The following is a 25,139-nucleotide window of genomic DNA, read 5'->3' on the forward strand; positions in this document are numbered from 1 at the left end:
ATTTTTGTAAGATTTTTCAACACAAAGATGAAAATTAAAATGGTCTGACGAACCCCCACTAAACCGAAGAATGCAAGAAATCAGAACAACTAACATGATGCTCACTGATTTTTTTTAACTATAAATAATTCAAAATGCCTCAATTGTTGCATTAAACTGATAGATAAAATAAAGGTAGGTGGCGGAAAGAAGTTATTAGAACCTTCTTAGTCCTATATATCGTTAATTTTAGGCCGACTCTTTTCAACAGCTTTTCATGTGGTCTTTTTAAAATTTACGTAGAACCCCATCACCGAGGCCTAAGCAAAACAACGTCTTGCCTGGGACATGACAGGAGAGTCAGGAGGCAGAGGGGACGTTGGACCCGATGGCCTTGAAGGTCCTTCCTGACCTCGTGGGCTCAGAGCTCATCAGAGGGGCCAGCCTACGGTCTCTGCGCTCCGGAGTGTAGCCCAGGGAGCCCTGCCCGATTCAGAGAGGGCGCCATCTAACACACGATTCATTCAGAGCATGCTCACTGCCGGGCAGGTCACTGAGCTTTTTGCTCTAAAATAGTTAACTTGTGCCATGTGTACAATTAATTTGAATGGCACCTTGAATAACCAAAATAACACTTTCTCTGCAAAGCATTAACAAATTCATGGCATTTTCCGTCTCTCTCTTGCTCTCTGGCTTACTAATTTTGTTGGCGTGGCCTGGACAAATGTCTAGGATGTAGGTAGGAAACCAAAGGCCATCCCTGGGCAGCGGGCAGCTATGCCGGCAGGGCCCCCCAGCCTCACACCGGGGCTCTCCTGGGCCAGACAGTGACCCAGATCCAGGGCCCGAAAGGGAGCCGGACAAGCACGCTGACGTCCTTCCACCTCCACTAACAGCTTTGACTTCGGAAGTCCTCCCTGTGGTTTATGCTCCTTTTGTTTCACTAAAGCGATTGATCAATTATCATCAATGAAAGGGGATTCAAATACTACTGACATCACTATTTCAAAGAAGGGCTGCTTTCTGAGTCATATAATATCACAGTTTTTACAGGGAGGGTGAACAGTTGGGATGACAGCTTAAATAAAACTGTAGCTGCTCCAAAAAAAACTACACTGGACATACAGTCAGAATATTTTGCTGCATGAAAGACATCACAAGAAGAAACGGTGGACACGCTTCCTCACTGTCAGTAAGTATGCCAGCGCTTACTCTCGCTGTGTGCTTTAAGATTTTAAATGCTATAAGTTATGGGCTGTTACCCTAATAGCTTTTACTTTTATGAAACTGGGTAGACAAAGCTTCGTTTGTTTTAGCGGCTCTCTCAGAACATTCTATAATACTTGTGCCTTATCTTTTGGTTCCAACTGTTTATGGCTATGACAACAAGGTGGTCCCCTCATACAATGATATCATTTTGTTTGAGACAGAATTTTTACGCTTTTATGTGGTGTCTGGCCTTTTCTTCCAACACCTCTCAGGAGCCATCTGTGACCACCTTCCCACGACCGCATGCAGCTGTTTCTCTGCTTCACGCTGGCTCACAAAGCAGCTGGCCCTTGTGCCCCGGGCCCAAGTCATCTTAAGTTATTGATTAAATGCCGTGGCAAGCCGAGCGCCCAGCAGAAACTGCAGGGCAGAAACCATCACCTGCACCTCGATCCTGAGCTCCAGTCAGGTCATCAGAGCAGCTGTCTTGAATGTGTTTGCCTATTGTCCCGTTTCCTAACCCAGCCACAGTCCACATGCTAGAGTTCATTGGAACATTTTCTGGGTCCTCAGCCTTAGTTCCTTAGTGCATTCTAGTCACATTCTGGGATACCGGTTTATTACCTGAACTTCTTTCAACGTTCTAAATGAACACACCGCATTGCTAACCAATTCGGTGGTATTTACCAGCAGAGCATTAAACAACACTTTCATGTGCTACCACCTACGAGACCAGAGGGAAGAAAAACTTACTGCCAGGATAAGTTTTGCCAGTTTAAGGCTGAGCGGGTCTGAGCCAACATCAACTAGTTTATACAGGGTCTTCAGGAGATGACTCCTTCTCCTGAATTTCTTTCCAAGCATGTTTTCTTCCTCTAAAGTGCGATGGAGTTGTGTGCAAGCAGCACAAAGCAGTTCAGTGTCTTCCTCTGTCAGGGCAAAGAGAGGCAGGCAGCGCTGACTAATTAGGGTCAAGTTTTCAAGTGTGTCCAGCACAGACAGTATAAGTGAAAACCCCATAATTATCTCCCCGGACATCTTCAAATGCCTCAACGAGGCCTTTCCCCTCTCTTAGCACTTTCATCTACCCCATTTCTTTTTATCTCATTGCTGCATCTCTTACCATGTCGACTTGTTTACTAACCAGTCAGTGAGCTTGCCTAGCACACACAGTCTTTAGGAGAGCATGTTAACGAGTGGAATGCTACCCACTTCGGTTGGCCTCCTTCGTTCTAAAGGCCTCCCCCTCAGCCAGGGCTCTGTGTGGGCTCATGGAAGCAGACCATTCACATCCCCATCGCTAACCCCTTGGGGCGCAGTCTACTGGCCTAGAATGTTCTTCTCCTTGTTCCTACTGATTCTGGCTCTTCAAGGCTCTGTTGACGTTCTGGCTCATCCAGAAAAGGTGCGTTAATCCACATACAACAAATGCTATCTTGTACTATTATTTCCACAGCTCTGTATATGATGTTGTGTGATATGTCCAGTGCCCTCCAACAGACGTCATGCTAAGTGAGTAGGAATCCTGTCTCACACGTTTGTATCAATTGTGCATGGTGCAGTGAGAATACTGTACTGACAGCCTGTGACATAGTCTAATACATATTCATTTTCTAATATATCTGTTGTTAAAAACAATGATCGATATTTTTTTTGTGTGAGAATAATGCTCATTAGTGAGAACAGAGGCTCAAATGAAACAAAATCTCAAAATGTCCCCACACCCACCATGATTTGGAGGTGGTTATTAGAAAAGGGGAGAATATGAAAAGAGACTTTTGTTAGGAAGCAGGGAGACTAGAACACTTCATTTTGTAATTAGAAGTCTGAGGAAAGCCATCTCTTAAAGTGGCAGCCACACTAACAGGCATGTAAGGGAGAAAAGCAGACACGGAATGTGAGGAGAAATACACGAATCCAAGGTCCACAGTATTCCGTTGAAAAATATTATCTCTGATAGATTCCATCACAAAATTTAAAACTAGGAAACCAATCTTAAATAAATACCATAATGTGCTCTTAAAAGCCCACATAGAGGAAGTGTGCGCCTGCAGAAGGAAATGACTCAGGCCATTTTTAGCTCTTTTCAACAATAACATCTAAGAAAAAATTTAAAACCTCAATAGCGAAGTAACCTTCAATGCCTTTCAGTTATGCATTTCAATAAATGAATTGATGGGAAATGACTTAGACTAACTTTAAATGCAGGGAAAGACCTGAGCTCTATTGTGAAAAACACTTTTGTCTCGTTGTTTTCTTCTTCTGTAACTGGCAGTCTCTTCAAACCCGAGGCCAGTGGGTTCAGACTTCAAGGCATTGTCCTAATGCCCCCTCCACCAAGCCTTCAACCTGGTGGGTTCTACTCAAGGGCATCTGTTTCAGCTTAAAATTAAAAAATAAGGCTCAAGGGCCAAGTTTTAAAACGATTGATCAAATGAACACTTGATACCAGTTGGCTTGTTATCCATGCCACAGAGCCACAAAACACAACTTGAATCTAAGAGCTATCAAGATTTTTAAGGGGCTAAAGCTAGGGAGTGAAAGTTTGATGAATGATATAAAACAACATCATCGCAAAGTACCCCTCCCCCATAAGATACTTATTAATTACAAGAGGGGAAATAGTGATTTTACAGTAGAAAAACTATAAGTCGTGCAGACTCACTTCCTGAAAGGCTTACGTAGTATCTGGGGGAAGAACACACAGGATTTCTTTGTACTGTGCTTGCAACTTCTCTATAAGCCTAAAATTATGTCAAAAAGTAAAAAAAGAAAACGAATCTCAAAGGATCAAGTAACCCAGCCCTGCCCCTTTTGCTGTTAAAGTCGGCAGACACCAACTTCCTCAAGTGGTCAGAGTTCACCGCCCCAGCAATGGACCAAGTCAGCATCACATGCCTCCTACTAGGATGCACTGAGGACATAGCACCACCCATCCCATAGACCTGCCCCAAATGCCTAACCTGGATCTAATTGTGAGAAACTACCAGACAAACCCAATTTGTGGGGCAGTCCATAAACAATTAGACTGGACTCCTCCAACATGCCAAGATCATGAAGGAGATGTGACAAATAATTGGAACTTGTGATCGCAATTTTCTTTTTCTATAAAGAAAATTATGAGGATAACTGGCAAAAATCTGAATGAGGTTCGTGTAGTGCTGCCTGGTAATTTCCAGGTATATCACAGAAGGCCCTTGTTTCTAAAAAACTATATACCAGAGTACTTAGGGATACGGGACATCATGTCAGCAACTTGTTCTCAAAGAGTTTAAAAAAGGAAAAGCAATGTGTATGTGTGTGTGTGTAACGGGGGGCAGGAGGGGGGGCGTATCAGAGAAAAAGAGCAAGAGGGAGGAAGAGAGAGAGAGACTGATGAAGCAAATGTGGTAAAATGTTAATATCTGGGAATCTGGGGGAAGAGCACACAGGATTTCTTTGTACTGTGCTTGCAACTTTTCTATAAGCCTAAAATTATGTCAAAAAAAGAAAAGAAAAAGAATCTCAAAGGATCAAGTAACCCAGCCTGCCCCTTTTGCTATTAAAGTTGTCTGTGGAAGACACATGCTACTTTAGCATCTAATCCTTCTGAGAAGGGCGGTTTGTCCACATTTCAAATCCCAAGGCCCTGCTAGCTCCTGCGGGGGCCCATGGGGCAGAGCCCTCAGAACCTCCTGGGATCCTCAGGCTGAAGTCCTCCTCCGAGAGAGGCCCCTGCACCGCCAGCCCCTCTCCCGCTGGGTGCCTCCCCGTGAGCTTGCTTGTTGAACTCCTACCCGACTAAGTGCTCCCTCACTAGCTTAGGCCCGCATCTCCTCAAGTCAGGGCTGAAGTTAACCGGGCCTACCAACAAGAGGGTGAAGATGAGGAACTCTAGAGGGGCCACATCAGAACTTCTTATTCTCAGGGATTTGAGCGGCAGTGGACTTGGGTGAGGACCTGGTCTCACTCACCCCTCACCTGGCAGGTGAGGAGCACCTGCACCGAGGTCAGGTGAGTCCCCCAATGTGCAGGCCTCCCACATCAACCTGAGCATGGCCAAGAGCTCATGTGGCCTGTTAGGGAGTGAGTCTGCACGGCTTCCCTGTTCGGCATGGCTGCTGGGGACGACTCACTTCCCCACTTCCCCTGAGCCTCTTCCTGTGGCTGCCATGCTGTTTTGCTCATCTCAGGGGCACTCATCCCACAATTGCTAGCGAAGGCCTACTGTGTGCTGTTGTGCCAGGCACTGGGCTCAGCCCCGGGCCATGGCTGCAGCTCCACGGGAGCCTGTTCCAACCTCAGAAATGGACTCCCCGAGCAGCGGACAGAGGAAGAAGGTGGGGGCCATTCCCCTGACTGGCAAGCTCCCCACAGGTCACATCTGCAGAGGCCTGTTGATCGTGGGCCTTCACTGCCGGCCACTCCAGAGTGCACACCCCACAACACTTCCTGCTCTGAGAGGCACCCCTGACAGGTGTGTTCTAACTAAAGAGAGTAGGACATATGCATTTGGATCTAGAAAACCAGGGGCACAGCTGCCCAGGACGCCAGTCTATGAGACTTAGTCAAGTTTCAGAGACCTGCAATCTGTTTCAATCTTTCACTTTCTTGCTTAACTGCCACCCTAAAGAGCTCAAACCAGCATCCCTGTGGGCAGAGGAGGTGAAAATAAATATATATTCCAAGGGGGATTTTACAAGTAGACTCTCTTGCTGCACTTAAAGTACAATTCTCCTCATTAAAAATTAGGTTTACATATAGTCCTGGGTAAACAGGTAGATGGCTTCATTTGTTTTTTAATGAGTTCATGGAAATGATAGTCAAAGCATACTAAAAACATCAGGGCAACGGGGGCATATATATAACCACAGAAATTTCTGATTTAAAACAAAAAAAAATACTTTATTACCTTTCTCTAATTTGTGCAAAATTGGCATTATCCTGGTATTCCAAAAGACATCGTCTACTTCCATTTCTGTATCCTTTCCTTGCAGGTCAGCTTTTGAACCTGCAAAAGAAACCCAGAGCAGGGGAAAGAGCACTGAAAAGAGTTACAACTGGAGCGTCGTCACAAGCCTTTGCTGTTTGTCACTAAGAATAGTGAACTCTAGAATTAAATTACATTTTGCCCCCAAAGCTCGACGAACACTGTTTAGAAGTACATGTCTTCTAATCAAATCACCCCAAATGAAACTCCAATAAGATCAGGTAAAATTCTGATTGGGATACTTCATAAAATCTTAAGCTTTGTAAATGTTGAAATTATTGTCAGTAAGGCAAACAGTTTTGAGTTATTTTTACTTAAACTTATCCGTCTTTAAAGCAGAATAAGTAGAAAACTATAGCTAGGTAAAGAATAAAGATCTTGAAAACATTTAATGGAAAGTTTTACAACAGGGAGGCTTGCAGGGATTTTCTGTCCTATCCTATAAAATAAAGAGCTAATATGCTAATTAGACCAAACAGCAGAATGACTGTTTGGATGACCTTCCAGACGAAGCCGGGGCTGCGAGGGCTGCAAGGGCCGAGCCCCTTGCACGAATTTCGTGCATCGGGCCTCTAGTATAAAATAAAATGTCCACAGCATTGGGGGCCAAGTTAATTTGGTGGGGGGTGGGGGTGGGGGTGGGAAAAATGTGGGCTTTGGGTGTTGCCAAATCTCAATTGAAATTCAACTTCATTATTGATGCATCGGGTGGCCAGGGGCCAGTTTCTCATTCTTTCTAAGCCTCACCAGCAAAGCAGAGGTCAGATCATTTGCCTTCAGGGTTTTGTGTGAGTTACAAAACATGATGCAGGCAAAGCTCTGAGCCCAGTGCCCAGCATAACACTCAATAAATAGCAATTTCTTCCCCTGATTAAAAAACAAACAGGTCATCATGTCCGAGGTGTATCAGGCTGTATGATACAGCACATCACGATGGATGGTGCCTGGAGAGGCAGCCTGCAGAGAAGTGAAGCGACCATTCGTCATGTATGTCAGGTGCAGCAGGCCCACCTTTAATTTCTGTAACAATGCGATGAGAAGGTTCCTAAATTGTCCCCATTTTCCACATGCAGAAAGTGGGGTTCAGGCGTCTTAAGTTACCAGCCCAGTGTCAAATAGATCCATAGTCTTTGCACTTGACCTCTACGCTATTCTACCCTGCAGCAAATCAGCAAACTAAAAGGTAACTTTGAGGGGAAATGCAAATCCTATTAGAAACTGTAAATCATGATTACATTTCACAAGGAATTATCTCAAGATCTGAGACACTGACAGTCGAGCTGGAGGGGGGGCACCACATCTGGTTTGGGTCAGGAAATCTGTGCCCTCCCCAATGCCAATTAAGTGACCACATAGTGGGTGCCTGGACCCTAAAAAATGTCACAGAATAAGGAGAGAGAGAGAGAGAGAGAGAGAGAGAGAGAGAGAGAGAGAGAGAGAGAATGAGAATGAGAATTGAAAGGTGTGTGGGCTGGTCCAGCCAGCGTGGCTCAGTGGTTGAGCATCAACCTATGAAGCAGGAACCAGGAGGTTTGATTCCCAGTCAGGGCACATGCCCAGGTTGTGGGCTCCATCCCCAGTGAGGGGTATGCAGGAGGCAGCAGATCAACGATTCTCTCGCATCACTGATGTTTCTCTCTCTCCCTCCCTCTCCCTTCCTCTCTGAAATCAACTTAAAAATATATTTAAAAAGAAAGGTGTGTGGCCTGTATACATTTAGGTTGTTTCAACTAAAAAATGGACAAGCTGATCGGGAAGGCCCTTGAGGAGCACAGGCTCTGGAGGCACTGTCTGGGTGTGAGTCCTAGCTCTGCCCCTACGAGCAGGTTCACGTTGGGCAAGTCGCTTTGCTTTTCCTCTGTAAAATGGGATGACAGTGGTCATCTCAAGTGCTGGGATTACGGCTTATTAAGGTCTTTTACGTGCTCTGCTGTATTTTTCAAAACTCCTCACGTGCTTGTATTACCCTTGAACAGGATATATGTGATGCCTATGAAGTGAGGTGATGACGCCGAGAGGCAGGAAAGCTATACCCGTTACCTATGCGCCCAGCTCACAGGCCTTGCCCCAGAGCACTCCCTGCTGCAAACAGCCACTCCCAGTTGCAGCGAGACTAAGCTCACCTTTTATTAAACCTTCCTAATACCAGGAGGGGCTGACACGCGCTGGGCAGGTAGGGCACGTGAGCAGCAAAAGTAGACAAAAGGGGTTGTCCACAAGCTGTAACTAAGCAGTGTAGGGGCTGTCACTAGTTTTAATCGCGAGGTTTCACATCATCTGCAAGCGAGAATTCACACAAACACATAGTTGAAATGGAAAAAAATCAGCTCATATCAGTAGAGGCTTACAATCCCTTATCCAAAGCCTTTGGGACCAGATGTGGTTTGGGATGCAGAAAACTTTGCATTTTAGTAAGGCAATAGGGTGCACACACTGCATTTTACATACCACCCCCGGTAGGGTCCTCTGGAGCAGCCCCCTGGTAGCAAAATATGTGACTGTTCACACTAGTGGAACCAAGACTACACTGGCCTGGGATCAGTACAGCTCAGGCATTGTCACTAAAGGGGTTTGCAAAATATGTCAGCTTTCAGAGCTTTAGGTATTTCAGAACTGCAGATAAAAGATTACAGGCCACCGTCACCATCTTTGGGATCATGACTCTCATGAGTCTGCCATAACTCTGATAAATTACAAATATGGATTCTAAAAGTAAACCTGAATATTCAAGCAGTATAGAAAACACAGCTGTTCATATTCCCAGGGATATGACATCTTCAGAGTCCAAAGTATATGAATAAAATCAACATATATCAAGCCAAAAGCCAAAAGATAATGTGAGACAAATAATTGCATCAACCAACACTTATGATGCCCTTAAATTTACGAGACACACAAATCTCAAGTCTAGTGAGCTCACATGAGCATGTTTACCACCTATGCAATATGCTCTGTAATAGAATGGCTCTGTGAGAACCAGGACTGTCCACCCCCTTTTCTCAGGACAAACAGAACTGGTAACGTTCATCCCAGGAAGAGTCGTATTACAGGGCTGAGCCAGAAATCACAGAACAGTTTTTTTGACCTTCAGAAAGGAGGTCCTCACAGGCCCGTCTGAATGTTTCTGGGCTGTGTTTGCTCTCAGAACGGAAGTTAGCTGGGCACTGTCGTGTAAGGGTTTGCTCCCCACTCCCTCCTAGGGACCCCTGCGTGAGCAGCTGTCTCCAGCTCCAGGCTCTCCACATCTCCGCCCTCGCCCACCTCCTCCAGCTCTGCTCCCCACACAAATCCCATGCTACACACTAACTAGGAACTGAAGCATGGGCTCATAATGATTACTTTTTAAGAGCCACACAAAAAAATAAAGTCTGTCTCAGTCGTGAGCAACAAGCTAATATTTCAGAAAGCACTTTTACCTAGGTTTGCTAAATAGAAAAATTATGATTCAACAGGAAATTGGGTAAGTCAAGCAGAAATTTCAGCATGTTTTTGAAGATTTTGCTGTCTCAGTGGTTATAGTTCTAAACCACAACTTTGAGCTCTGGACACAAAAACTTGACGCAGTGTTTATTGGCTGATGTTTTTAGCATGTAAATGTAAAAGCCTCAGCAACAATGCTGATATGGAAATGAGCCTATCTAAGATTTCCCTGAGTACTACAGAAATTCTCATCGGCCACAAAAGTCATTTTATTGATAAGGAATTAGTTTTGAAGATAATAAAAACATTTTTGAACTTAATAATAGTTTGGTTTCATAAAATTTCATGTATATAATAAAAGTACAAAGAATATAACAAACACCTGCATACCCCAGACTCCTTTGGTCAAATATTAACCATATTTTCATCCTCCTTCTTCTTTTAAAGAACCACAATGTTACAGACATAGTTGATGCCCTCTGTATGTCTCCCCGCACCTGCTCTCCCCACTCTCTCCCCCTGAGGGTTACCACCATTCTAAACCAGGTGCTTATTTTTATCATGCTTGAGCAGGTTTACAACATGGATCTATATCCATAAACAACATATATCATTATTTTTGCAACTCAATTTTTCATGTCATGTTATGCTTATACTCATTCAATATTTTAAATGTAGTCTAGTTCATTTTTCTAATTGCGATTTTCCATTGCATGATACATTTTGTATCATTTCTAGTCTGTGACTAATATTGTCACATATTTTTCTCTACTAGTTTAAACACCCAAAGAGCTGTCTTCATATAGTTGATATAGTTTCGTTTAAGTGAGTAACGATTTTGAACCAAAGTTTTGAACTCAATAACTATGTTCATGTCATGGTTTGAAACTTTCCAAACACTTTTACAAAATAAATTTCATTAAGAGTGTAACCTATAGATAATAGTATTTGAGCTGGAAGAATGGTAAGACTGTTGTGAAAATAACAAAAAGTTATAAAAATAAATGTTGCTGTGTGACCAAGCTGAGCAAAGTTCCTGGAGTTTTCAAACAGCGAGCCAACATCAGACGTCTTCAGTGCAGACACTTCTTTCTGCAGCAGGTGAAGGAATGTTGGGACCTCTAAGCACACAAGCACCTCACCTGCTCTGGCTCCCAGCCTGCTCAGGTCCGAGCTGTTGGGGCATGAGGAGGCCCTCGGGCGCCTCTCCCCCTGGTCCCTAGGAGGAAGAGGAACACACACAGCACTCAGCGCAAAACCAGAGCATTTCTCTTCCGTAGGTGTCGGGAGTCGGCCATGAAGTTTCTGAGGAAGCCACAGGGTAACCCAGATCCCAGTTTAATCAACCTCTAATTTCCAATCAGATTCACCTTTTGAAAACAAGCCATATTTGCTTAACAATATGAAATATAGTTACTAGAAATAACAACAAAAATAAACCCAAAGTTGACTTTGCAAATAGAAAAGGATTTTACCACAAGAGGTCACTGTGAGAATAAGAAAGAACTCCTCTATGCTTGAATTACAAGAGCCTAGCATTTATGAGCTGGGAGCAATCTCTCTCTCTCTCTCTCTCTCTCTCCTCCCTCCAGACACCCCCCGCCCCCCCAAAAAAGTTCCCAAATTCATCAGATGTTCCCAAGGTCATGGAACAAGGTCAGATCTAGAGCCCAAGTCTTACAATTTCCAATTCACTGCTCTTTCCCATCACAGGTCCTGTTTCCTTTTTAAAAATTAAATGAATATTTTCTGGAAATGTTTTATTTTTAAACATAATTTAAATGTTAAAAAAACTGAAGCTAAATTTAGGCAGTCCTAGATAACAAAATATTTTATATTACAAATAAAAGAGTGATGGCTAGCCAATAGCAGGATTATGCTACTATACCTGTTTCTTTTTTAATTAAGGTTACATTTAATATAGAGATGGTCTCTGAAGGATATAATTTCTCGTTAGGTAGAGCTGAAACTTAAAAGTACTTACTCTGAAATCAACACTAATAAAAGAGAAAAATGGTAATTGGCGTACGACGATACCCTTTTCATTGGCTAATCAGGGCTATATGCAAATTAACTGCCAACTAAGATTGGCAGTTAACTGCCAACTAAGATTGGCAGTTAACTGCCAACAAGATGGCAGTTAATTTGCATATGTAGGCACAATGCAGGGAGGCGAAAGGGAAAGCAGGAAGAAGCCCCCTGCCACTGACAGTGATCAGAAACTCAGCCATCGGAAATACAAGCCCCCCAGCCATGATCGGAGAATCAGGTGCCTTTTCCGCCCTGGCCAGTGATAGCAGGAAGTAGGGGTGGAGCCAGCGATGGGAGCTGGGCACGGTCGAAGCTGGCAGTCCCAGGAGCTAGGGGTCCCTTGCCTGGGCCTAAAGCGAAGCCCACGATCTTGGGGCCGCTGCAGCTGCGGGTCCCCGCTGCCCGGGCCGGACGCCTCAGCCAGAGGCATCCGGCCTGGGCAAGGGGCCGATCCTGCAATTGGAGGGTGATGGGGGTCAATGCCTGAGGGCTCCCAGTATGTGAGAGGGGGCAGGCTGGGCTGAGGGACACTCCCCCCTACCCCACACCCAGTGCACGAATATCGTGCACCGGGCCCCTAGTATCTGTATAAAATTCCAAGACAAAAAAAAAAGCACAAAACACTGAGAGAATAGTGAAAGTTTTGAAACAAAATTTTATTCATCAAATATAAAATTTGCTCTGAAAGCCATAAGGAGTGTACATACATGGGGCCAGGGTTACCCACGAACATCCATCTGCGTGCCCGTTGCTCCTGCTTCCTGTGACGAAGAGGCCCATGAACTTCCAGTGCTGGTCTTGCTTGACCTTTCCTACTGCCCCAAGGCTTAGCTTCTCCAGATATAATTTTTTCCGTAAATAGGTCCTTTTTCTCTAACACTTGATCTTATCATATGAGAGAAAAGAACAAGCTAACCTTTTTCAAAATGTCTAATTAGTGCAGTGACGGCGAACCTTTTGAGCTCGGCGTGTCAGCCTTTTAAAAAACCATAACTTCACTCTGGTGCCGTGTCACATAGAGACATTTTTTGATATTTGCAACCACAGTAAAACAAAGACTCATATTTTTGATATTTATTTTCTATATTTAAATGCCATTTAACAAAGAAACATCAACCAAAAAAAATGAGTTCGCGTGTCACCTCTGACACGCGTGTCATAGGTTCGCCATCACTGAATTAGTTAATACTCTGAGAAAATTACTTCATTTTTATTCAGGTAAAAACATAGGTCTGGTAGCAAGGTGTTCCTGGCCAATCAAACAAAGAAATGCGGATGAGATTCTTATTGTCCACACTCTCAGAGTTGAAATAAATGAAGCAGATCTCAGAGAAGATAGAAAAAAAAGAAAGCGACCCTCCAAAAAGAGAAAAATGCCGCAAGCTTGGCAGGGGTGAAGCTGGAGGTTCCCATATTTACCACCCCCGGAAATAACCAGAAAGTGTGAGGGCAATAGAGGCGAGGTCCTCTTCATCATTGTCCTAAACAACTGTTGCGATCAAGCAAGATAGTTTTCAGCTGATGGCCTTTCAAAGTCACTGAGGACATGGCCAGTGATGGGGTTGCCTTCCTATAAACCACATTTGTGTACCCCCATTTCAAGGGTGGGGGGTCCTTCTCAATACACAAGCGCGGCAGTGCTGACTACACTGATTCTCAAAAACAGCACAGGCCTGGAATGGGCCAATCATGGCACAGCGATTGGATGTGCAGGCTCTGCACACAAACTACCTAGAGTCTAAGTTCAGGGCCCAACACTTACCAGCTAGGTGGCCTTAGGCACGTTACTTAACCTCCTGGCCTTGATTTCCTTCTCTTAAAATGAATGCAATGCCTCTATTTAGTACAGTGATTGGTACATATGAGTAACTTAATAAGTTGTCACTGTTATTCCTCTCTTTAGTTCTGAGTCAACCAACACCTGTCTGAGCAGTCCAGTGCTAGATAGAACATTCGAATGAGTTGCCCTAAAGAAATTTAAAGTCTACTATGAAGAACTAAGGGACTTTTTTAAAAATGGAAAATTGCAATTGAGTCTCTATACAAGTACTAGAAGGTGAAATTCAGTGGGTGCAGGAACTAGAGGGATGCCGAGAAGGAAGACGTGGACCACAAAGTGGGCCTTAAAAGAATAAAAGCTGAACCAGCAAATGACAGACCTCCTCTCAGGAGGAGAGCAGCATGAGTGAAGGTAAAGAGGGCGTGAGGAGCCTGTTTCTCAGGGCAGGGGAGAACTGCACCGGCCAGCAAGATAGGGATAGAAGGTTTCTGCTGGGAGGTGTTGGGAACAGCTGCCTGAAACGTCAGGTGGGTCCATGGAACCGATGTAATGGGCAGTGAGGAGCTGTCACGGGCTCTCATACAAGCAGGTGAGGAGATTTAGAAGTATCCAGTAGCAAGAGTATTTAGGAGACTTGGAGAGAGGTCAACAAGGTCCTTCGAGGGTGAGAATGGGACTGGACAAGAAAGAAAAAATACAAGAGACCCTATACATGACAAGTCGGTAGGATTTAGTGATTGATTTCAGGCAAAACAAACACAAGGTAGACCTGGAGGCACAGGATAGTAGGGCTGCTACCCAAAACAGGGAGGGTGGGCAGCAGAACAGTTAGAGGTGTGAAGTAAGTTTGGGTTTTGCCACATTGGATTTCTGATGAAAAATGGAGCATCTGCAAAGGAGATGTGGAAATCAGGACAAGAGCTCTGTCAGAGACCAAAGCAGCCCAGGGAGCAGCAGCCTCAGAAGACTGGCTCAAACCCCGCGCTCGCGGAACAAGCCCGTCAGAACAAGGGCAAAGGGCAGAAAGGGGAGAGAGACTCCAAAGGAAGAAGAGAAATAAAATCTGCTCCATGTAGCCCAAACTGTTGTGAAAATGAATATGATTAACAGGTCTACGAAGATGAGGACTGAGGAAGAACTGTCCAAAAATTTTGTGTTGAGTCAATGATCTTAAAGAGAAGAACCCCCTCTTTGCTAAAGAAGAGGAGACTAGATGGTCTTACACTCAATGGAAATCTATTTCCCTGTAACGTCTACCCATTGGTTTTGTTTCCACTAACCGGAGCCACAGGAAACAAATCATCTTTCTTGGCAATCCTTGAAAGATGGTACGTTCACCACTTAAAGCTATGACCTAACACCCATGGTTCTACCGCTTACTGGCTGTGTGCGCTCAGGTAAGATTTTTACCTAAACGTTGGTTTCCTCTGTGTATGAGGGGGTGGTGAGTAATGGCCCTCCTCCCCATAGGGTTGTTGTGAGGGCGAAATGATATCAGGTGGAATGGCTCAGCGTAGTTCCGGCACATGGTGAGGACTTAAGTGTTTACTGTCACCGCAGCTGCTGTCATTGATGTCATTGACAAACTTCTCCGTTCCTTCAAATGTTTCTCATTTGGTAAGGCTTTACATATTCTTGCCAGCCTGTTGAGTCACTCTGCTGGTCTGGATCCCTTTTACAGTCTGGAACCCAGCACTGCGCTGAAGGTGTGGCCTGAGGAGCAAAGAGGTGAGAGTCTAAATAATACAGCCTGACACTGTATTAGTGGTTTTGGTGGTCACTTCACAGTGTTGGCCAGGTCTTGTCTTTTCTTACACATGCAGCTCATCCTTAATCGTTTCCTTAAACTCATTCTTATTGAATTTCAGTGTTATATTTGGTAAAGTGTTCCTGCCTATCGGCCGGTTTTAGATCTTGATGCTGTCATCCAGGATAATTGCTCCTCTGCCCAGTGTCCTGTTCCATGTTGTTAAAGGCCATAATTATATTTTTCCATGATTTTGATGTTCCAAGGATAAAACAATTCCAGAAATTATTCCGTAGAGCTACTCTGTGAAATTCTTCTTAGAGGTAAAATAACTCCATTTTATTTGTTAAGGTTGTTTCATCTACAAATAACGAAAACCTACCTCTGACTGACAAACAATAAGGGAAATTTATTGGCTCATCTGACCCGAAAGGTGAGAGCCAGGGTGGGTTTCAGGCATGGCGTGATGAGGGCTTTGGCCCCATCACTCTGAAATTCTCTCAGGTCTGCCCTTCCTTTGCTCCCATCTGTAATCAGGTTGGAGTTCTGAGGAAAGCAAAATGGATTTGGCATTCCCAGGCTTCTCGTCTGCGGCCCACATGTGTCCCAGTTATTGACAAAGGACCTCGTTTCACTCTGAATAGTCAGAACCAAACTCTGTAGCCAAGGCAAGGCCATACACAGAGTTACTAATGCCCATCCATGAATCAGTCACACTAACAACATCTACTGCTGGATAAAATATACAGTGACAATAATAATGATAATGATAACAACAACAACAACAATAATAATAACAAATAAAATATATTTCTTTAAAACTATTCTAAAATTCAGATTTTGCTATAATCAGACAGTTCTTCCAATCATTACAAGTAAGGTTCTTTAATCAGGGGTCAGCAAACTTTTTCTTAAAGGGCCAGACAGAAGATACTTTACACTTTGTGTGTCAAGTGGCAAAATGGAGGCTGGTATGTAGGGACTTTTGTGACCATTTAAAAGGTCATGACTTAGCCCTGGCCAGGTGGCTCAGTTGCTTGGAGTGTCGTCTCATACACCAAGAGGTAGCGGTTTGGTTCCAGGTCAGGGCACAGACCTGGGTTGCAGGTTGGGTTCCCGGTTGGTGGGTGAACAGGAGGCAACAAGTGATGTTTCTTTCTCTCTCTCCCCCTCCCCCCTTCCCCTCTCTCTAAAATCAATAAGCATTGGTCAGGCGAGGATTAAAAATGTAACAATAAGAAAGGTAGCCATGCCGAAATCGGTTTGGCTCAGTGGATAGAGCGTTGGCCTGCGGACTGAAAGGTCCCAGGTTCGATTCCGGTCAAGGGCATGTACTTGGGTTGCGGGCACATCCCCAGTAGGGGGTGTGCAGGAGGCAGCTGATCGATGTTTCTCTCTCATCGATGTTTCTAACTCTCTATCTCTCTCCCTTCCTCTCTGTAAAAAATCAATAAAATATATTAAAAAAAAAAAAAAGAAAGGTAGCCATTTAAACAATTCTTAGCTCAAGGGCTGTAAAAACCATAGGTGTCCGGTCACATTTGGCTCCTGGCCTGTCGTTTGCCTCCTGCTTTAGAGCAATACCTGGATATTAAGTCAACTAAATAGAAGAATTAGGAATTAAGAAAAAAAGCATACATTTATTTTTATTTGGGAAAAATTACATGTAAAACTGGAAAAGGAAATTTTAAAGGATACTTATGATAAAAAGAAAATTTGGCAAATTTTGAGCTAAGCGTTTTCTTACACTAAGAAGATGACAGTAGGCTTGAATTCCCAGAGCTCAGAGTGAAAGCCCAGTTTCATGATTCCTGTGACCTTCGTAGCCGCACGGTTTCCAAGAGCCTCACGTGAAAAGGCCTCAGGCCTCCTCACTGCTGCACCGTGAGGCCTGAGCACAGGAGACGGTGCTGTGCCTGCCTCTTGGACAGCACGTTTCTGAGCAGATGGATGCCACGTGGTCTCCACTCTCTGCTTTCCACCCCTAACGCCTCAGCCTCAGGCGGTGCTCCAGCTCACACATCACCACCTCCTGCCGGTCCTGCGGCCACTGCTTCCCGACGGTCACCTCTGCCCAGGCTCTCCCTTCCCCACACGTTGCCCACACTGCCGCCAGCCTCTCTGCTGCCCAAAGCCCCTCAGGGGCCCGGCAGTCTGTGGCCGCAGGGCCCATGCCCTGCTGCGCCAGGCCACCTGCCACCAGGTCAAACCCCCCTCGCCCTGCTGCTCCTTTAGGAAAGCACACATCCCTTCCCCATTGCACATCAGCCCTGGGCGGCAACACAAACCCGCAAGGCCAGGAAGCCTGCTGTGATCTTCAGTCAGAATGAGGTGCCCTCGCCTGGCCGGCGTGGCTCAGTGGTTGAGCGTCAACCTATGAACCAGGAGGTCACGGTTCAATTCCTGGTCAGGACATATGCCCGGGTTGCAGGCTTGATCTCCAGTGTGGGGCATGCAGGAGGCAGCCGATCAATGATTCTCTCTCACCACTGATGTTTCTATCTCTCTCTCCCTCTCCCTTCCTCTCTGAAATCTATCTATCTATCTATCTATCTATCTATCTATCTATCTATCTATCTATCTATCTATCTAAAAAGAATGAGGTGCCCTTGCTTCTACATGCCCAGGACCTTTCTTTTAGTTCTCCTTCCCTCCCTTCAGCAGAGAGAAATCACGGAATAGTGCTTTGACAACGTTTGTGCACATGCAGATCGCCCAGATATGTTATAAAGATGCGGACGCTAATTCAGCAAGTTTGGGGTGGGGCCTGAGATTCTAAATTCTCTCAAGCTCCCAGGTAATGTTGCTGCTGCTCTTCCACGGGCCACACCTGAGTGACAAGCCAGATGCGCCCGTGAGCTCCTCAAGGACAGGGTCCATTCCTGCATCTCCCAAGACATGCCTCCTACATGAAAACTATCAAATAATGTGGGACTCCACCAAATCATTCTGACCAACGCATCTTCTCCAAGTTAAAACAGTTTCTCGGCCACATTACCCTTAATTTCTTAACAGAATAATGACTTCATTATTTTTGAAAAAAATGATATATTTATTATTATTGTTAAAGCCAGGCAATATAAGGAAATACAAAGAAAATTATTAAAAAATCACCCAGGATCCCACCACCCAGAAACAAATATTATTAATATGTAGTAACCATCCAGACATATTTTGCATATATTCAGATAAAAAGATAAAAGAATGAAAGAATGGAAAGGTGACTTGGAGGAAGGGCAGGTAAGGGATACATATAAATGGGATCACAATACATGGCATTGCAACTTTAAAGTATGAACTATAAATTTTACTTGAGTTTAACAGAGAAACAGAAATTGAGGTGAAACTGAAGGGATTGTAGAACTTCAGATGAATGGGTCCTCCCAAAAGATTTTAGTTTCTAAAAGATTTCTCTGAAGTTAAGAAAAAGAAAAAATAATGAAAAACATTAGGATGCTGAAATCATTCTTTTTAAACAATATATTTCAATTTCAGGCTGTAGCTACTGAAAAATCTATTCCCTATTACGAAGTGAAGTAATTAGCACTCATGCTTCCTCCCAAATACCGCTTCTGATTATTTATGTTACTCCGACATCATCAAGGTTCCCATTCCACAGCCATCATTTTCAGAGTTGTTTACTTTTAATTCAATAGGAAAACAAAGTCAATATCACCACAAATGCGTCTACCATAGCTTCTTCACTTCTGAGTTTTGAAATCTGACTCATCACTTTGTTATCTAAGAGTTATCTAGAGAGTGCCTTAGTACTGTAGACCCAGAGTTCACTCACATTTGGAAACGTCTGTTGCCTTTTTACTGAAGAACAACTTGGCGGGTGATATGATTGTCGGGTTGTCCTTCTTATACTTAGGACTTCACAGACGTGACTTGACTGCCTTCTAGCACCGAGGGATGCCCTAATAAAGCCGGGGCAGCCTGCCTTCTCCTCCTTTTGTGGGACTTGCTTGTTCAGCCTGGGTGGCCAGAGACCTTCTTCCATTAATCCCTGTGATCAACCATTACTAACTGGGTGTGGGCTGTGCACTGGGCAGTGTTCTAATGCTGAGCACTGTTGGCAATGTTCTATATCAAATTTTTTTTTTGCAATACAATGTGTCCATCTGAGCTTCAGATTCAAATCTTTATTTCAGAAAGTTGTGTTCTGTTATGTCTTAATATTTTTTCTGGTTCCTTTGGCTCTGATCTCTTCCATTCTCAGTGGATTTATGTAAAAATAAAGTGAGTTAATATATCTAAATCACTTGGAAGAGTGCTGGAACTTACTTCAAAGTAAGATATTACTAAAAGGAGGAGGAGCGGGAGGAGGATTCAGGAATACAAGTGTCACACCTCCCATGTCTATCTCAGTCTCTCTAATCATTGTCCAATCTTCTTACCTTCTGCTTTTTGAATGAGTTCCTCTAGCCTGTCCACTAAGTCTCATTGTATTGTCAGCTGTTTTATTCTTATTTTTCATATCTAATGTGGCTTTCCTCTCCACATTTAAACCTTTCCCTCCTTTTCTTTTTAGATAACTACGAGCATACTTTTCATCTCTTTACATGGGTTTATAATCTCTAATTTGAATTCTTATAAACCAAAGAAGAGCTCTTGTCCTAGCCAGTTTGGCTCATTTGGATAGAGCGTTAGCCTGTGGACTGAAGGGTCCCAGGTTCGATTCTGGTCAAGGGCACATGCCTGGCTTGTGGGCTCGCCCCCCAGTTGGGGACGTGAAGGAGGCAGTCAATCAACGATTCTCTCTCTCTCTCTCTCTCTCTCTCTCTCTCTCTCTCTCTCTCTCTCCCCCTTCCTCTCTGAAATCAATAAAAATATAATTTAAAAAAACCCTACAAAGCAGAGCTCCCCCCTGCCATTATTTTTTTAAAAAGAGACCGATAACATTATCAATCATCTCTTGGAAGCTATGCAAAATTGTTTTAACGCTTTCCTTGTTTTTGGAGAGTAATTCTTTTTGCGATTCATTTTCTTCATCTGTTTTTGTTCAGTTCTTTACATATCTATGATCAAGTCCCATGTTAACTCTTGTCCTAATACTAATTTTCTTTAAACAGAGTCATATATTTGTTGCATAATGAAAAGGATCCACAGAAGAGAGAACTGGGGTATACTGCGCCTTCAGCTTTAGTTTTCTTGAACATCCATTCACCAAGTTTGTGACTTTTCTTGATTTTGAGTGTGTGTTCCCTTGGTTATGTGTAGCAGGTTGCCATGACTCACAGAAAAGCCCTGTGTTAACCTATCAAACTGCACCGCCTCCCCCCCCAAACTAGCTGGCTCACAGGAAATGTGGCGAGCATGTCACCCTCAGCTTCCCTCCCCACCCCCACCCCACCCCCGTTTGCTTCATGATCCGGATCTTGACTGTCTTGAATGGGGTCTTTACAGTGGCTCCCTCACCTCTCCAGTGGCCTGCCCACATCCTCAGATCTCGTTTCTCTGACTACATCTTTCTGAACCAAGAGACTCAGTTTTAGTGAAACCTGTTTCTTCACGGTCTGAGGAGGTGTCTGCTCTCAAATCCCCTCTTGTTTTCCTCTATATTTCACAGAGTCTGGCAGGTTAACTAGACTCTTTTAGTTGCAATGTTCCACATGACAAAAACCTCATCTATTATACCACAAGCTGTACCTGTCAAAATAAATAAAGGAAAGAAGAAAGAAAGGCAAAAAGGAAAGGAAGGAAGGAGGAGGGAGTGAAAGAGGGAGGGGAAACAAAAGAAGAAGAGAGAGAGAGAGAGAGAGAGAGAGAGAGAGAGAGAGAGAGAGAGAGAGAGAGAGAGAGAGGAAAAGGAACATATTGGCTCAAAACAGAGCAGTCCACAGTGTAGATGTGGTGGCCTCAGGCACAGCTGGATTTAGGGGTTTAAATAATATCCTTGAACTTGGTCACTATCTCCATTCTGTTTGTTTATACATCACTTCCCTCTCAGAGTCACTCTGCACAAAGCAATGAGTTGGCCACTGTTGGCTCCAAGACAGCATCATCTTTATAGCTTGTGAACTTGGAGAAAAAGCACTTTTCTCAAAAGTCTGAGGGAAGAATTCCATTGGGCTGGCTGGGATTATGTGCCCACCTCTGAACCAACCGCGATGGCTGGTGGGTTGGAGAATTCTGATTAGCCAGCTCTGACCACTTAACCACCTCGAGAGAGAGGGGTAGGGAAGGCAGGGCAGTCCTCCTCCCAACAGACTGAGCAGGAGTTCACACCCAGTGCAAGACGGCTCACTTTCCAAAGGGGAGGGGATGGGCCCCAAACACAGTGTGAAGTTTGCTCCATGTTTTGTAGTTCGGGGTGGAACCATTTTTGTTGTTGTTGTTGTTTCATCGATGACGTTTACTTCTCTGTTTTTCATTCTTTGTTGCTTTGAGTGGGTTTCTGCAGAATGCCTCTGCTTTGCCATCTTTGACCAGAGAGCCCTCTTTTCTTCTTTTTTACTCCAATAATACTAACAGCACGTGGTACTTTAAATATAAGCCTTTCAAGTCTTATTCATTGTTCCTCAGCCCATGGTGAGGGCTGGGAGGAGATGGGAGTGAAGGAGCACAGTTATTTCCATTTTGCGGATTAAAAACTGAGCTCCCCAAAGCGTGGAGAGATATGCTAAACAGCACACAGCTAACTTATGAGGCTGAGAGACTAACCAAATCAGGGATTCTGGCCCCAGTGAAGAGTTCTGACTCTGCAATGAACTGTTCTTTCCTCCTAAAAACCAATTTCCTCCTAAAAATTAATTTTCAAACCACAACATTTTGAACAATATTTACCCAGAAAGGGGGAGGGCAAAAGTAGGTTTATAGTTGTGAGTGCATGAAACAGTTAATAAAGCTATTGCAATAATCATAATCTGTATGTTGTTTTCCATACGAATGGCAATGAACTTACTCCTGCCCACCCCTCATACAATTTTCAATGAAAGCTGTTTTTAATCCTTGTAGCCCACAAAGTAGGAGAAAATGGAGTGTTGCTAAGGAGCAAGCCTGCCAAACTTTACAGGAACCCTTAAAGGGGCGCACGGAGACCGCTGTGGTGGGCACACCGGTTGTATGATCATCCGTGGAGTCCTTGGGGAGTGTGGTCTCTTTCGGAAAGGTAACGAGTTCCCCAGGGTCTCGTCTGCGATGATATCTTTCTGAGCAAACCCTTTTCCATTACAACCAGCATGAAGTTAAACTCCAGTCCATCCCCTGACCGAGTTATCTGTCTGTATTCTAGATGAAGGCTGCACAAAGCTCCTTCCCTCCCCCCGCCCCCTCAGCCCGAGCCCTCGGCCTGAGGCGGCTGCCCCCACCCAGGACCCTGCATGGGGAGCGTGTCCTCACTCCCTCTGTCCTCTTTCCCATCTGCATGTGTGCCAGGCCGCTTCCTGTTCTAGTTGCGAATCCCCTCCCTCCCTTCCTCAGTAGCCCCGCTCACGACAGGACTCTTCACTTCACAGTTTATGGGCGAAAGAGGCAAACAATGTTAATTGAGGGTAAGGCTTTAGCATCAAAACTGGGAACACTCCACTGCATAGCAAAGATCATTTCTTGGAATTATTCACTTAAATGTTTACAAGAAATGATTATCAAGTGTCCCGGATTGATTCACAAATGTAATTAATGAAAGAACTGCTAATAGTTTCCATTTGCTGGTTTGTTTTAAATCCTACTGTATAAAAAAATTTTTTTTGGCACCTCAACAAAATCCCATCCAACGACTAAAGGAGCTAAAGATTCATAGAGCAAAAATGTTATTGGCAGTGAGACTTGTCAGGGTATACTGCAAACCCAGCTCCGTCCCAACCATTACACGATGCCAAAGCCATGCTAACAAAACAAAAGGAAAACAATGAACAATCAGTGCCAGCGCCTCATCATTCTGGACAGTCGGGAAGAAGTGCGTCCAGGCGCTAATCGGCTTCTTCTTTGCTTTAGTGGAATAAACTATGTCACTGAAAATGCCTTTGCTGTCCCAGGCCGAGGAAGACAAGATGAACTCTGGCTGGCCAGGCTACTCTGCAACATCTGAAGGTTTGCAAAAATAAAAAAATAAATAAAAATAAAATAAAATAGAACAGCTCTTGTCTGGTTTTCCCCGGTCAGCTTTGATTCCCGGGAGGCTGGGCGCAGCAGGATCCCCGCGGCCTCTTGCTTCAGGGCCGAAAGGCGCACAGGTTCCCTGCGGCCCTTGTGTTTACGCGCTGGGCCCCAGCCCGTTCTTACTCAGCAACAGCAGAAGATTTGTGGCAACGGCCAGTTTCATGTTTTGTGCTCAACTCCCAAAGCCCCGATGTGAAGTTTGCTCTCTTCCCCTTAAGGAGACATGTCGTTTCCCCTTTCATTTAAAAAAATGTTCTGAATGCAAAGCGACCTTACAAGGACGACGAGGTTGCCTGACATAAATCCCGCGTGTGCCACCCTCCCCGGGCTGCGTCAGCAGACAAGGTCAGCTCGGCAGAACCAACCGGCTGCCAAGCAGCCAGTTCGGGGAAGAGTTCTGAGCACGTAACCTGTGTACAAATCAAAGTCAGGCCTGAAATCTAAAGTGAGGGCAACAAGTACTTGGTCTTGAAATGGGCCGTGGAATTTAATCTTGGTAGGCAAATTTGAACTGGGCAGTTGTCCATAATGACCCAATGGAAAGTCATAGAAAAATATCTTTGAGTGACCCTGTCCGGCCCAAGACCTTCTGCTTATTTAGGATCAGTACTGGCTGGGACTGGAAACAGAGCCTGCTCTCACCCTGACCCCCAGTTATTCAAGGCTGCCGTCAGAAAACACCAGGGTAAGACTCCATGTGGTCCATGCAGTGAACATTTCTTCACAAATCCTTAATATGATAGGACATTTGCTCCTCACTTTTCTGGGGCAAGCCCTGGAAAGCTCTATCCAGGAACATAATATGAACTTAGGGCTCCCCAGATTGGGGGGTGGGGGTGGGGAGGGATGAAGGTATCAGTGAGAGTTAGGATAAAAAAAAAAAAAGCCCTATCTAGGAACATGGTATGAAGTGAAGTAATTCCGAATCATTCATTTTATGAGGGATTAGTAGAGGGATGTCATAGAAAGAGAAATCCACGGGACTCTCCTGCTTTAACTATTAATTTGAAAAAATAAAACGTCTAAGTTTCTACTGGAGAAGAACATAAACTGTCCCCTCTTGTGTGGAGCTAACAATAGTGAACTAACCCAAAGGGAGGGATCAAGAGATTCCAGGCCAGGCAAGAATCCCAAATAACAAAAAGAATGATCAGCCGTCCTCAGGGGTGGGCTGGAGCAGGCCAACTCAGCGGTTCTCAACCTGTGGGTCGCGACCCCTTCGGCGGTCAAACGACCCTTTCACAGGGGTCGCCTAAGACCATCCTGCATATCAGATATTTACATTACGATTCATAACAGTAGCAACATGACAGTTATGAAGTCGCAACGAAAATAATTTTATGGTTGGGTCACAACATGAGGAACTGTATGTAAAGGGCCAGAAGGTTGAGAACCACTGGTGCAACTGAAGCCAGGACTTGAACCTGACAGTCCTATCAGAGCAGCATCTAGGCAAGTATGAGCAAATGTTCTCCTAAGGATTAAATGGGGGGCGGGGGGGGGGAGGTAAAATCAACTCCATGCAGCTGTGAGAAGAAACCTTTCCTTCTCATGTACCGCTAACTTAAGATTTGCTTTATATAAAAGAGAAAATGTGAACCAATCATCGACATAAGTTAGAAAACAAACTGGTAAATGACATCGCTGCCCTCGCCAGAAAAATCAAATAAAAAGAACACTGACCCTCCGCTTCTCCGATGAGATGGCAAGGATGTTGCCCCTTCGAACATTTCTTGCTCCTCGATTTCTCTGAAGCCTCCACCATACGTCAGCTGAAGTGGGTGACTCTTTAAGTGGCCAACAGCCTTTGGTTCTGTTAAATAAATCCCATTGATTTTCACCGGAGAGTCCCCCATCCTAACTGTGTCTTTGGATTCCACTGTCTTCTTTCCTGTAATAAC

At 44.5% G+C, this 25,139-nt stretch overlaps 1 protein-coding gene across 1 annotated transcript in view; it reads right to left on the bottom strand.

Annotated features, from left to right (window-relative positions):
• ARMC2 (armadillo repeat containing 2) overlaps positions 1–25,139 on the bottom strand; it is a 92,568-nt gene that overhangs the window by 46,249 nt on the left and 21,180 nt on the right. The window contains exons 5-8 of the mRNA XM_059700768.1: positions 24,922–25,129; positions 10,720–10,796; positions 6,080–6,178; positions 1,942–2,117 (exon numbers count right to left, since the gene is read on the bottom strand). Of these exons, the coding sequence (XP_059556751.1) occupies positions 1,942–2,117; positions 6,080–6,178; positions 10,720–10,796; positions 24,922–25,129 (560 nt within the window). The remainder of the gene's footprint in view (positions 1–1,941; positions 2,118–6,079; positions 6,179–10,719; positions 10,797–24,921; positions 25,130–25,139) is intronic.

This window comes from Myotis daubentonii, chromosome 6 (assembly GCF_963259705.1).
Source record: "Myotis daubentonii chromosome 6, mMyoDau2.1, whole genome shotgun sequence".
Lineage (NCBI taxonomy): Eukaryota > Metazoa > Chordata > Mammalia > Chiroptera > Vespertilionidae > Myotis > Myotis daubentonii.